The sequence below is a fragment of the Lutjanus erythropterus genome, chromosome 10 (assembly GCF_056507025.1).
Source record: "Lutjanus erythropterus isolate fLutEry1 chromosome 10, fLutEry1.hap2, whole genome shotgun sequence".
Lineage (NCBI taxonomy): Eukaryota > Metazoa > Chordata > Actinopteri > Lutjaniformes > Lutjanidae > Lutjanus > Lutjanus erythropterus.
In genome coordinates, this window is record NC_139326.1 from 16,984,097 (window position 1) to 16,998,255 (window position 14,159).

General features: G+C 39.0%; 2 protein-coding genes across 2 annotated transcripts in view; both read right to left on the reverse strand.

Moving 5' to 3' along the window:
* Positions 1-1,139: 1,139 nt before the first annotated feature.
* On the reverse strand, positions 1,140-6,827 carry LOC146320250 (monocarboxylate transporter 13). Its single transcript, XM_084728445.1, has 5 exons — positions 6,492-6,827; positions 5,399-5,635; positions 5,168-5,311; positions 2,721-3,503; positions 1,140-1,529 (listed from the first exon to the last, which is right to left on the reverse strand). The coding sequence occupies exons 2-5, from the start codon at positions 5,598-5,600 to the stop codon at positions 1,348-1,350; spliced, it is 1,311 nt and encodes a 436-aa protein (XP_084584571.1). The 5' UTR covers positions 5,601-5,635; positions 6,492-6,827; the 3' UTR covers positions 1,140-1,347.
* A 1,227-nt stretch (positions 6,828-8,054) lies between these two features.
* The window catches only part of jak2b (Janus kinase 2b), a 29,406-nt gene continuing 23,301 nt past the window's right edge, over positions 8,055-14,159 (reverse strand). The window contains exons 20-24 of the mRNA XM_084728446.1: positions 13,559-13,683; positions 12,051-12,223; positions 11,613-11,730; positions 9,907-10,020; positions 8,055-8,926 (exon numbers count right to left, since the gene is read on the reverse strand). Of these exons, the coding sequence (XP_084584572.1) occupies positions 8,819-8,926; positions 9,907-10,020; positions 11,613-11,730; positions 12,051-12,223; positions 13,559-13,683 (638 nt within the window). The 3' untranslated portion in view covers positions 8,055-8,818. The remainder of the gene's footprint in view (positions 8,927-9,906; positions 10,021-11,612; positions 11,731-12,050; positions 12,224-13,558; positions 13,684-14,159) is intronic.

A 14,159-nucleotide genomic window follows, 5' to 3' on the forward strand; every position in this document is an offset into this window, starting at 1 on the left:
TTTCCTTATAAGACTTCATCTTCAGTCTCTATTGCATAGGAAGAACTGATTCGAATGGACGACTAAAAAGCCACACCATGACTGTAACAACAGAATATGCCCTTTAAGAGCCAGGCCAACATACTAGGAGCCAACACTTCAATTATCACAGACGGCTGAGTTATTTACAGCTGGCTCCACACTGCTGCCTGACCTACATGTACGTTACAGCCCTGATAATATACACCAGTCCACACGAGGCTTCCAAGAAACTAACAGAGTAATAATGTATCTGCTTTTTCCTAAAATACATTATCATTTCAAAAAATTCAAATTTTTCTTCAAACAGAACCTCCTGCCCTCCTGATGACTTCCTAAAAAGGAAATCAGCTCTTTTGAGAGGACAAAAAGATTAATACGCCTGAATGATTCCTTCAAAACTTCATCTGTTGTGATATTTCATACAGGCAGAGCAGCAACACAGTCACAGGACGCGTCTGGCGATATTCTACATGTTTCTAATTATCAATAGATTCCATGAAAAGACCAAAATCAACAATTATATAAATGTGTTACAAGAATTTTCTTCGTTGTCATGGTGCACCTTTACTGGCCAAAAAACTCACTTAAAAGATCCAGAAACACACAGTCTTGAGGTAGTAGTGATAGTCTTTTCCTGAGATTTATTGCTAATAAAAATAGAATCACTAGCCTTGTCCTTTAAACACTGATTAGTGTCATTTTTTTGCTGTTTAGAAAAATGCAACAGACAGCCGATGAGTCAAGCAAGAGCCATTTGAAACGTCGCCCCAGAAGTAAAATATTAACGTGTGTGAATTAATTTATATTGTTTGTCCAAAACATAAAAATATAACACCAGAGTGTTAACAAATTTAACACGTACAGTGCAGTCATGAATGTGTTAAAAAATAAGGCTGATGAGTCCAGTAGTATTCAAGATGAGCTGCGGACAAACTAAGAGTTTGGCTCTGAAATGGCATGAAAACACATAAAAGAAGTGACTTTTCACTTCAGTAAAACAGGACAGAACCAAACTCCCCCTGACTAACCTTCACACTTGACTGGATCACCGTAACAGACACACAAGGACGGGTCACGAAGCAAGCCTGATGACTCATTTTGCTTATAAGAACTTTTGTCGATTGTCTGATCAGTCGGCGTGCAAGTCTTACTTAAACATATGCCAGGATGGCAGACTTCTGCTGGGACTGATGGAGTTAATGACCTATACCTGCATCACAAATTAAAGTAGGTCAAAACACCCAGCAGCTGGCACAAGATCAAACACTGAACAAGTCATTCTGGCATCTTTAACTCGCTGAGGTAAAAATGTCTTACGAAAGAGTCTCACTTGACTTTTTCTGCTCGCTCGTCCTCCTGGTTGATTGCCTGATGGCCCTCAGCCTCCACAGCTTTTCTCCTCTCAATGAAGCGGTCGACCAGGACGACAAACACTGCTGATGAAATGAGGCAGAGGCCTGAGAGGTAGAAGGCAGCGCTGTAGTCGTTGGTCTCGTCCACCAGCCAGCCTGCACGAGAAGAATAAGAGACGGAGGGGGCTGATGAATAAATGAGCAGACATATCAGTTCCTTCAGGACAACGCAGACTGTCAGTGTTGCCTGGACCTGCGTGAAGATGTTCCTTCGTAAATGTGATAGCTCTGTAAGTAATCAGTCCCCTTGAATGGATGTTGTTATGAGAAGGAGTCTGAGTATGTTAAAGGAATGATTAGATAACTTTGTCTTATGCTGCAAGTCAATTTAAAAATATAGGAGATACTCTGATAAGTGCCAACTGTGAAAAATGTAAACAAAAAGAGTGACATACATAAAAACAGAATAGGGCATCCAGTGAAACGAGTGATTATTATGACATGAACAATGACAGAAACCACTGTCGTGTCACTTTCCGATTAACTTTTTAAATTGCTGTAATGTTGCATAGAAAAAGACAGTCTACAGTCATGCTAGCAGCTCTGTGAGGCTAAACCACAATGTGCATCAGCATACTAACATCTGACAATTACCACTGAACACAAAGAGCAGCAGAGGTTGATGGACTCCATTAGTGTCTGTACCAAACTTCTTGGCAGCACATTCAATAATTGTTGTGACATTTCACTCAAAATCACAAATGTCATCTGCTAGAAGAAATGACAGGGAATCGTCAAAGCCGACTTTGATGACACGTCCTCTGAGGACCACAACCAATTTTTAATTTTATGTACATCTTCAGATATTTCACAATTAATTTTTCCACTAAAAAAACAGTAATTAACTAACATTTATTTGGGTTTAAAGGAAAATATCTCCATTGAATTTCCCGTTTTCCAGTAATTAGAACCAAATTAGAAAGATGTTTGCAAAGTTTCTCTAGTGGAATTTTCCATGTGAATTATTCTACTATTAAGAATAAATTACATGAATAAAAAAAGCTTATTTAAGTTGTCTTTTTAGAACAGTGTTGCATCAAACAACTTTCCAGTGTTTTTCAGTGGATTTCTACACATATTTTCCATTGCTTGAGCTGCTGGGACACCTTATTCATCACATAGAAAATGGTTTAATGATGTCGACAGTCCCTGAACTATCGCATAAAGGAGTGATGCTCAGGTATCATATTGGAACCAGCGTTGACACTTATTCTTCTTGCATCTTTTCTAAACTCCTTTGTCTGTGGCCTTTTTCTCTACCTGATGATCTAAACAAAGACTGCTCACCTGCAGCAGGTGGACCGACGAAGCCACCGATGCTCCTGAAAAGCATGAAGAGCCCCAGCCCATTGTCAAATCCCTCCAGGGTTACAATGTCCACAATGGAGGTGACATGAATGGCCACCACGCAGCCAAACAGGAAGCCATAGAGGGAGGCGAAGACCAAGATAGCCCAGTAGTTGTGGCTGATGGGCAGCAGCAGGAGGACCACTCCGAGCATGGTGACCACCATGGTGAGAAGCTGCAGGTTCCTCAACAGCCTCATGTTGGCTATCCACCCGCAGATCAGCCTCCCCGCCAGGTCTGCTAGTGCCAGGACAGAGAGGAGTGAGGCTGGCCAGTACTTCTCCATCCCCACACTGCTGGCGAAGGGCACCAGAAACAGTGGCGGTATGAAAAACCCTGCAGCCGCAAAGATTGCGAACAGGATGTAGAGGAAAAATTCAGGTTTTCTCATCAGAGAGCACCGGAAGAGAACCTTCCTCTTTGGAGGGAGAAGAACAGCATCGCCTTCTAGTCCATTTTTGGTTTCTTGCAGCGGGCTCTGGACCGTGTCCAGGGGTCTCATAAGAGCGCCGCAGACACAAAGGTTTAGCTGAAGGCCTCCGATGATGAGCAAGCTGCCCTGCCAGCTGTACATCTCAATCAGCCACTGGAAGAAGGGACTGAACATGACGGAGAAGACACACTCTCCTGAGCTGGCGATGGCGTAGGCGATGGGCCGCCATCGTACAAAGTAGTGGCTCACCATGCTGGTGGCAGGGATCCATGAGAAGGAAATGCCTATTCCTGGAAACAGAAGAAGTAAACCTTTAACCATCTAAACTTTTTGGGATCTTTTTGTATCAGCCAAAAAATGTTGTCACCTTTGACAAGGAGTCAACCGATATGTTTTTATCACTGTCGGTACAGATAGCAGTTATTAGTAATCAAGGAAATGGATACACATTACAGTAAAACTGAAAATCAACATTTAGAATAAAATAAACTCTACCACAAAACGTCATAGAAAAGCCTATGAGGTCCATTTTTTCACAAGGTGGTGACAACATGTTTAAATAAAATAGAACTTTTCTACCAATCAGATCATGATGTGGGTGGGACATTGGGTGAGACCACAAAATGACAATTTGATTTAATGAAAACACTGATTCCAATATTTGTAACAATGCTGAATACTGGATCCCTACCTTTGACACACCTACATACAGATTTTCTTTCTGCCAACTTGGTATAAAAACAATAAAATCTGATTTTTTAAAAAATAATCATTTGATGGAATCAGACACCATATGCATCAAGGCTGCAAATAAAGATTATTTTCATTGGCAACTGACCTACAGATAAATTTCTTAATTGCTTCACTGAAAAACTTGATCTTATTTTTTCAACATCATTATTTCATGATATGACGTTAAGTGTTGTCTTTTCCTGGTTTAAATGGTTGCATTACAGTTGAGTGATGTTATTTTCTGAACTTACCAGTAGGGCTGCACGATTTAGTATAAAAAAAAGTCATATTGCGAATATTTTGATTGAAATTATGATATGTAATACAATTAGTGGACATGATCAGTTTTGCATTACAATTTTCATGTTCACTGAAAAAAAAAAAAATCATGATGATGTGATATTTATTGAAGTCTGTACCAAACAAACATGTTTTCTTTTATCTGGAGAATAAGATTTTAAGCCAAGTCACCTGTGCAGCACTACAGTACCTCATTATTAAGCTGTTTTCTCATACATTTTTCCTTTTTCATAAAATTGCAATTTCCTTCTGCCTCTGTGAATTGAATGTTGTACTTGGCCACATTACGATTTTACTGCAGTTGCGATTAATTGTGCAGCCCTGCTTAGCAGACTGTTCTAGCTAACTAACTTAGTCATTATATCCACATTACTGATGATTATTTACCCAAGACTTCATTGTGTTAATGTTTTGTGAAAGCCCCAATATCCGTGTCACCCAAGCCAAACTACATTAAACTGTTGGTTGGTTTGATCTAGGAAAGCATAATTTCTATAAAACCATCATATTTTTGCACAGTTTGAGAATTTAACATATGTTATGTTAGAGAAAATGTGTATATGACGTATTTTTTGGTAATCCTGAAGAGCTATATTTAGACTTAACAGTGTTAATATGGGGGCAACACTTGTATAGTTAAACAGCATAAGAAAGTTAATGTTTAACATGATATAGAAAAAACTGGCACTGGTTAGTGTTAAGAAATGTTAATTTTTTAACTCTAAACTCTGTAGTGTCGACCCATATAGACACTTCAGAAGTGTTGAAAATAATTCTGATGTTAATGTGGGTGTGCTAATTTAGCTGTTGAGGGTGAAAGGAATGAGGAAGAGACCAACAAGTGTCTCTGTAGGTGGTTAATTTAAAAGTGAAAAGAGCAACAAGGCCTCCTCGAGTTCAGAGGATGTCCTGAGTGTCATACCTTGCAGGATGCCCATAGTGAGGTAGAGCCCAGGCAGGCTGAGGTCAAGAGATGCCATCAACATCCCTGAGGAAGCCAGCAGGCCTCCGACTATGATGACCACCCTCTGAGAAAACTGCAAAGTCAGGAAACTGGCCACTGGAGCTGAGCAGAAAATTAGAAACACCACTATAACACTACACACTATAACTTAAGTCAAAAACAACATCAAGCTGAAAAACACATCTTTACCTCCGAGGTGAAACATGGCAATCGTAGTGGAGGTGACCCATGAGGTGGTGCTGGTTGGCACTCCAAAGTGACTCTGGATGTCCAGGAAGAAGAGGCCAAAGTTCTTGAGGACGGCAGCAGTGAGGCCCATGATGAAAAAGGCTGACATGACCACCACCCAGCCGTAACCCCCATCAGGAGGTCTGGCTCTACTGGACTTCATCTTCACCAGCTGCTCTGCAGGCTTCTCTCCCGCCTCTGCTGAATGGTTGTCATGCAATAAAATGATAAAGCTCAAGGTAGAGCTCATGAAAATGAGCATGCAAAACGAACAGAAAAACATTAACTGTTGTATTACTTTATCAGAAGCAAGAAACTGTCAAAGAGAAAGAGAAGGTTCACCCCAAAAATAAAAAATACATCCATCTAGATTGTTTTTGTGGGAGTTACCAAGTTTTGAAGATATCGGTTGTAGTGACATCTGTCTTCTCTTAAATATAATGGAATTGGAATTAGGCTACACTCAGCTTGTTTCATGTTTCTGCAGAAAGAAAATGGTGTCCTACATCATGGACAATGCAACACTACAGTCTGAAAGAAAACATTTTGGGGTGAATTGTCCCTTTAATTACTGGTACAGACAGCCATTCTTTTTTGTTTTCAATTTAGACAAATAAAAGTAGAGTGTCAACTTTATTAAAATAAATGCCTCGGGCATTTTGTGAATGGACTTATATAGTGACCATGCAATCAAACACATCGGTTCAGTAATAACTCCTATTGTTGAGGATTTTTTCTGATATTTTTCTTCATCCATACATATTAAAAAAAAAAAAAAAAAAAAAAAAAAACTATAAGAAACATCAGTGCCATACGCCAGCAGCGTAAAGTACAGCCTACAACCTTGGCGACCAAAATATTTAGTAAACAAAAGTGAATATTTTAAACAAGGACTTCATCACTGGCGTTTCTGAACTGCAGCCACTCTATCCAAGGCATTTAAACACAAATTATGACGGTTACTTCAAAATGAAACTAACACAAAAGTAGAATAATGCTTAGCTCACCGAAATTTTAAACAAAAATGATAAAGTTACTTAAATTTCAAACTGACCTTTTTCCGCTACCGTCCTGTTCCGTGTGTCCTCGGCATGTTAGTGTCTCAGCCTCCAGCTCACCACTCCTTTTGTACTGCGGCAAAGTCGTAGCTGCGCAGTTAATTTGCAGTGCGCTCTTACTCCGAGGTTTAAGGGAATCGCATAAAAACAACAGAAAACAGGCGAGCGGTATTGTGGATGTGTGCGATTAATTTGCCTTTGCCTCTTAGTATATCAAACAAGCGTCAGAGCACGCAACCGCTAAGAACTGCGTGAACAGCTGCAAGCTACCTTCATCATTCGGGGACCCGACCTTCGCCGGTCAGACGTCTTCGGCTTTCATGAGGTCACTTCTAGAAAGGAACCCGAGATTTGCGAAACTCTCGCGAGATTTTTACGCGTTATATCTACATTGTGCATATTGTATAAGACAGTTATGTTTGCAACGCTATGGTTACGATCTGAGTGCGTCAAAGGACAAAAAAATGTATGATTAAGGTAAGGAAAAATCATGGTTTGGTTGAAAATGATCACTCTCGCGAGATCTTTCGTGCGTCTGGGTTTCCCTTCTAGACACGGCCCTTTCATAAAGCTGTAACTGATTCGTAGTGCACTCAATGTCCGGATTTCAAAATAAAGTGTCGAAATAGCTGCACCTTCTATTACTAATTATTTGTTTTGAACTAACAACAGTACATCCGTAGTAGTGTTCGATGCTCATGAATGCCAGTGGCTATTTGGCTAAATTAAGCTTCAAGACAAAGACAAAAAGTAAAAGTGTAGGTAAATAGTAGTGCTAAAGCACAATAATTTGCACAAAAATAAAAAAAAAAAATACCCAGAGACTGTAGTTTGAACTCTGGTGCTAATTACAGATTCAATTTTCTAAGTAGTTTTATTGCTAGATTTCTACTCAAGCAGATTGCACCTTAAGTACAGTCATGTTCTGGTGTGAAAGTGAAGTTAAGACATGGTGAAAACCCCTCAGTGTGCCCCCGTATTCCATGTTCTCTGTTACTGCAGTTACATAATGAGGGCTAGTTTTGCGGTATCAGCGTCTGTCTGTTTGCCCCTGCACTCAATTGATCTTAAACTACACACATCTGTAACAACATGAAAGAAATACTTGGACTCTCACCTCAAATCCTTCTTTTTGCACTCTTTTGTGGAAACCAGAATAAACTTTGTGGACAACTTTCCTTAAAAAAATTAAGACACCAACAGGCTAGACACTGAAGCAGGGTGAATGTAAAATGTGTCTTGAATTTGGAGCAGGGTAGTTTAATGTGTCATCTTTATGATCAACTTTATTTTCTTCTAGGTTTCACATGTGCAGTGTGAACCATATACCAAATACAGAAAACTTATCTTGTGAAGACCATCAACTGTAGCTTATTTATTCCGTTGTAATTAATGTTCTTTCATCTTAATTTTATTTCAAAACCATATGTAGTTTTTTTAACTTCTTAGCTGGCTTTGGTGTCACAGTACACAATGTGCTGTTTCACCAACACGTTAATTTATACTGTGGAAATAAGTAGTAGTTTTAAGGTGATAGTGAAGACATGGCTCAATAGATATGTTGTTGAATTTAACTGTTCTTTAATTTTCACACCACCTCTCACAATGAAAACAAAACAATTAACAGATTTTTAAATCACTTTTGTATGTACTTCATTTACACTGACATCTTGCTGGCAGTTGAAATATAGTATTTACTATATTTTCATTTTATAAAATTATAAAATTTTTCTGGACATATTTACACAAATATACTGAAGGTATATACACACAAACATAGAAAACACTAAGTCCATTTTTCTTCAGGTGAGGGGAAAAGGGGATGGCGAGAGCTAGCCCTGCTAGCTGTTTGTATGGACACATCACAAGCACTCTCTTTCTCTCACACACACACGCACACACACACACAGAACTTGTTTGACACAAGCATCTCTAGCTTTAGGCCTGGTGATAGTCTACTCACAGTCTCCACAAACTCTTGAACTCTTCTTTTCAACCTTAATTCAGGACGTTACACCGAACACGTTCTTTTTCAGCAATATCACCTTCAGCAGTTCCTTGAATCCAAGCCTCCATTTCCGTTCTGCTGCTGGCCACTAAGCCGCTCCACTATAGAAATGAGGGTTGACTGCCTTCCTTAAAGGCACCATGGCAGTAGTTTTTGAGCTGGTCCTAGTTTCGAACCACCACTCTTCCAGTCACGATCTGCACTCAGCAGGAGAAAGATCTTGCTTTGGCCTTTGTCCTTTTGCCACAAACGGGGCAACAATATTAAGAGTGACTTGGTTGAAGAGGAGCACGGCACTTTGGGTGATTGTTCTGTCTAAAACTCCTTACTGTCCCTGAACAGGTCAATGCGCAGAGCGAGTTCCTTGAAAGAAGGACGTAAGCAGGGGTCATTGTCCCAGCACTCCTCCATGATCTCGTGTATCTGAGAGAAAAAGCAGAAAGAAAGATAATTATTTGTGGATGAATGTGTCCTTTATTCTGACAGTCAGTGAGAGACAGGAAGTGTGGGGAGAGTTGTTGTAGTTGTCTGGCAGTGCAACAGCAAAGCTCACTACAAAAAATAAATTAAATTAAATTAAAAAAATGGATGTTTGTCCAGCAAAAAACTTCAAACTGATTCAACTTTTTTCACAACGCAATGTTATCTGTAAGGCACTGCACTGACCAAGCAAATAAGTGGCTTGAACACCACTCAGTCCTGAATTCTCTAAGGGCGAGGCCATGAAATCATTACATAAATGAGGAGCATGACAGGTTTCTCCCATCTCAATCAACTTATAAATAGTTTGCATAAAATGTTCATAGACTAGTTGACTAATCTATAAGTAAGAAAACACTCAATAAACAGTCCAAATTAAACACTGTCCCAAAAATATTGCGTTTATTGAGAGCCATTTGAAGCTGTGAATATCATTCCTCAATTACCAAATTGTATTTTAAAGGGCACTGAAATGTGTGGTACTTTGTGCAGTGTCAAACATGACAAAACTCACCAAATACATTAGCTTCTCAGACCTTGTCAGATCAGTCGCTGGAGGTATACATATCATATATGACATCTAATATTAGTTGCCAATTTGTATGTTTTTATTTATGCGTCAGTTTATTTAAAATGGACAATACAGATAACCATTTTACATATGGAGGAGCAGTGCAACAAACACAATGTAAAGAGGACATCTAAGGCTAATACGAATTAAGCATCCTCGATTAGGCTTTTAAATGTAGGTTAAAACAATTTAATAAACAAATACAACAGCACAGATTAAACAGACTGTGTAAATGCATACATGCATCCCTGTATTTTGCATGACTGTGGATGCACAAACACACAATCTGTAAGTGTACATGTATGTGAGAAGTGGATCCGATCTGAAAGAAAACAGCAGTACATGTTCCTACCTCTGCGGGACACCCAAGAGGTTGAGGCAGCCTGCTGCCTGATTTGAGGAGCTCAATAAGGTGATAGACAATCAACTGTCCCTGCTTGTCATTCCCCATCATGGACATAAACACCTGAGAAGAGAATGGTGACAGTCAAGATAAAGACAGACATAAAGGGATAGTTTGCTCAAAAATTAAATTTCAGTCATTATCTACTCATCCTCATGCCAGCTGAGGGTCAGGATTTTTGGTCCGTCTGCAAAACACTGCTGGAGTTTGACAGTGAAGCAGTGTTGCAGAATCTCCCAAACAATGGAAGTGACTGGTGACCAGTTTTCAAACATAAAAATAACTAGAAAAAAAAATCATAAAATGCCTCAACAGTGTTCATCTGGTGTAATCCAAGCCTCCTAAAGTCTTGACATGCTGTTTGCATACTGTCACAACATACAGACCCAGTTCTGACAATGTACATGTGCACATGAACATGGCTCCAAGCTCAACATAATTTCCAATAAGAAGAGCTTATAAAGAGCCAAACACTTGAAGAGATCGTGAGCGAGGTGTTTCAGCTGCAGCTTGTTTTCAGGGTGAAGTGTGCTGACTGAGAGCAGCTGTGTTGGTGGCGTGTACACTTGACTGACCAATGGTGTAACTTCATTACTAAATTAAATGAATTTCATTTACAGGAAATGACAAGGATTTCCATCCTTACTGATAAACAAACAGCTCCAACTATAAACAGGCAAATAAGATAAGATAAAACTTTGAAACTGTGTGGTTAAGGCTGTAGCAAAATATAATAATGTTTACTTGTGTCGTATTCTGGCTCAGAAGACTTTAAAACACAAACACCCCCAGGGAACACCCCCACAATGAGAACTGTTGGCCTCATTTATGCACACACCTTGAGGTTAAGGTAGGGTCTGTTTCCAGTTTTACTGACCAGGCTAGTTGACAAGCTTAAACCAGTTTGTTTTTACAAAGAATGACAAGCATTGTGTTGATATGCGTTGTTAAGAAACATTTTGGTAATGTACAATAAGACACGAATAACGTTACCTCTGTCATGCAGTTTATTGCTGGGTTAGGCTATGTGCATTGAGCCCAGTACTCTCTTGATTTTATGTTTACTTGTAATCAAAGATAATTACAGATTACAGGCCGTAGACTAGGCTATGCAATTACGGTAAGGTACGTCCCCTCTGGACAACATATCAAACACGCGCACCTAACTGGTCTTAATTTTTGGCTAAGAGTTACTTTTCACAGGTGGTAACGCTGTAACATAACCAGTTACTGTTAAATGACAGTCATCATACAATGAGGAACTCTTCAAAGTTTCCCTACGCAACACTGCTGGAAGACGTAACAGGTTTAACTTCTAGGCAGCTGTAGCCCATAAAGTTACACTTATTTTCTTAAATTAAAAATGGGATCTTATGAGAAGAGATTAACAGAGCAAACAATTTACAGTATGATGGCAAACAATAAGAAATTCCCTTGACTCTACAGTTTGTTTCAACTATTCAAAACAAAGATAGCGCAATTGTTATTGGATCATTCTGAAGGACTGGGTGCCGCAAGAGTTTTCAATACTCCTTTTTTTGGTTAATAAAACACTTACGCTCTACACTTGGTCTAAAAAACTGGACATGAATTCATTTGGACAGGCAGTGAAAAAGCCAGTAAATGTATGTGTGTGAGTGTGTATTACTACTTACTGCAGGAGGACTGCTGTTTTTGTCACTGTGGGTGAAGAGCTCATAAAGCACCACTCCAAAGCTCCAGACATCTGATGCCACAGAGAACTTACTCTCAGTCAGCGACTCAGGGGCATACCTAAAAAAGAAGCAACGTGACTGTCAGTTGTTGTCTGTTCTGCTTATCTTAAGAGTTTACAATCAACCTAAACACTAGGACAGGTATCACAGGTTTTGAACGGGAATAACCTCATTAATATTCATTAGTTTTGCATTACCTACAAGAGGAAAATATAAAATCTCTACAAAAACTGGTTTGGAAAAAAAATAAAACAACAATTGTACATAATTTCTTAAATAAAATCACACTTCTTCTGTGCCAGCACTCTGTGCAGCACTATGACGAGGATGAAGAGAGCAACAAAAATACTTAAAAGATAAAAACAACACAAGTCTGACCAGAATATGGGACTTTCTCCTGGCTCTTTGACCATGTAGTACTCTTTGTCTTGGGGCAGAACTTTGGTGAGGCCAAAATCTCCGATCTTCACCCTCAGTTCACTCTCTACAAGGATATTTCGTGTTGCCAGGTCTCTGTGGATATACCGCTTACTTGACAGGTACTCCATACCCTGTGAACACACAGAAAAACTGGAATTACTGCCTTGCAGTCGTAACCCTCAGACAGCAAATGAAGTTGCAGTTTTCACAAGTATCTGTCCACACTAATAATACAGAGATGAATCCACTCCAACTTTAAAAGAAAACATGAAGTTGTCACCCCTAATAAAATGAGAATAAAATTATTTCTCAATACATTATGTAATTGAAAATAAGAGAAGCCAACTCCACTTTTGAAATAATTCACACATAAACACAACACTTCTTGTTTGTGTCCCCTCTGTGTGTCCTGCTCAGTGGTCTGAACTGTTTTGGGTGAAAACAACTGGTGTTAAAGGTCCAGAGCTAAATGTGGGGGGGTTGCAGCACCGTGTCCAAAAGCTGCTGCATCTCAATTTGCACCTCAAACCTTAACCCTAAACCCAGTTTACAATTTTTGTTTCCACAGCACAAGAAGAGATCTGTGGCTTCAGGCCATCCACAGACATAACAAATGGCCAATCAATACAATTTTAATGATGGTTTAAATAAAGTTTTTACTGTGAAAAAATACAACCCTACCAACATAAGATATATACAGATTTTAGAATGGAGTTTGGTTCAATAGTCAGCCCACGTGAAAGGGCACTGGAAGCAGATTGTATTCACCTAAGTCACATAATTCACCTAAATTGAGCTGAGTGACCTTCTAATAATGAGTCTTGTAGACGGCATAAAGTAACGTAGGAGGTGGGGATAAAACGGACCTGTTTTCTTCTTCTCTTGCCTCATAGTAAAAGGTCATGTAATAGACACAAACAACTATCAAAATAAAAACAGCAGTTCGGCTTCACATTGAACAGACTACCAAAGCAGTTACCCCATCACCCCTCCCTCCTCCTAATCACTTCATCCTTGAGTGTGAGGCTGGGTTGCACCAACAAGGACTAATTTTTAATTCAGATTGGTTTAACTTTAAATTATATACCACACTTTAAAACTAACTTAACATTAAGAAACATTACATTTAAACTACTCTTTAAGTCTCAAATTTGTTGTACTCTAAACTTCAATGAAATTTAATTCTCTTGCACCAAAATTTTTCATCTTGAATGTTTAAGGTTAAAATCTAATCCAGTGTTCATTCATTCCTGAGATATCACATTCAATAATGGGATGAATCTGAGGTCAAAGTGACCTTGACCTTTGACCACCAAGATCTATAAAGTTCATCTTTTGAGTCCATGTGGACATTTGTGCCAAATTTGAAGACATTCCTTTAAGTTTCCTGAGATATCACATTCAAAAGAATTTGGCATCCGTAGCTCCAGTGGTCATCATTTGACAAAACCGGACAAAAAGAGTACCTTGCAGATCTGAGACGTGTAATGCACAAGCTTCTTGTGGTCGATCCTCTCCTTGTTTTTCATGAGGTAATCTCGCAGACTTCCAAAGGGCAGATATTCCATGATGAGACGCAGATTTCGTCGTCCTGAAAGAAGCCAAAAAGAAACTGTCATGAAACTGTTGTTCATCATTGAGTGGGGGTGGACACAATGATGATATATTTTGTAGATGTCCATCAACAACCAAAGAAAAAAGATCAAAATCGTTTTATGCAAAATGGAAAAATTACAACTAGTAAAGTAAGTAAAATTTACTTGGTGAGGAATGTACCAACTATCATATTTGGTGTCAAATACTTGAAGTCTATTTATGACAGACCATTTACTGTTCAACACGACTTATTGTATGTATAGTTACAGTAAATGCATTTATGTTATAACAGAGTTTGGTGTAATTATCAAAGTCTTGCTTTACTTGTTACTGAAAGTGAGGAAAAAAACATAAAACAACAAAATGTATTCAGTATTCAGACAGGCTTCTGCAGTTTAAGAAGCAAATCTGTAGAGAGAAGTGTAGAGGATGTTTTATGTAAATCTGCTTCTTGAACATTAGGAGAATCAA

Coding starts and splice junctions, on each gene's coding strand:
- LOC146320250 (XM_084728445.1), bottom strand. CDS start 5,600: ATGAAGTCCAGTAGAGCCAGACCTCCTGATGGGGGTTACGGCTGGGTG. Junction 3,504..5,167: donor CACTATGGGCATCCTGCAAG/GTATGACACTCA, acceptor TTCTGTTTCCAG/GAATAGGCATTTCCTTCTCA. Junction 1,530..2,720: donor CGTCGGTCCACCTGCTGCAG/GTGAGCAGTCTT, acceptor CTTCTCGTGCAG/GCTGGCTGGTGGACGAGACC.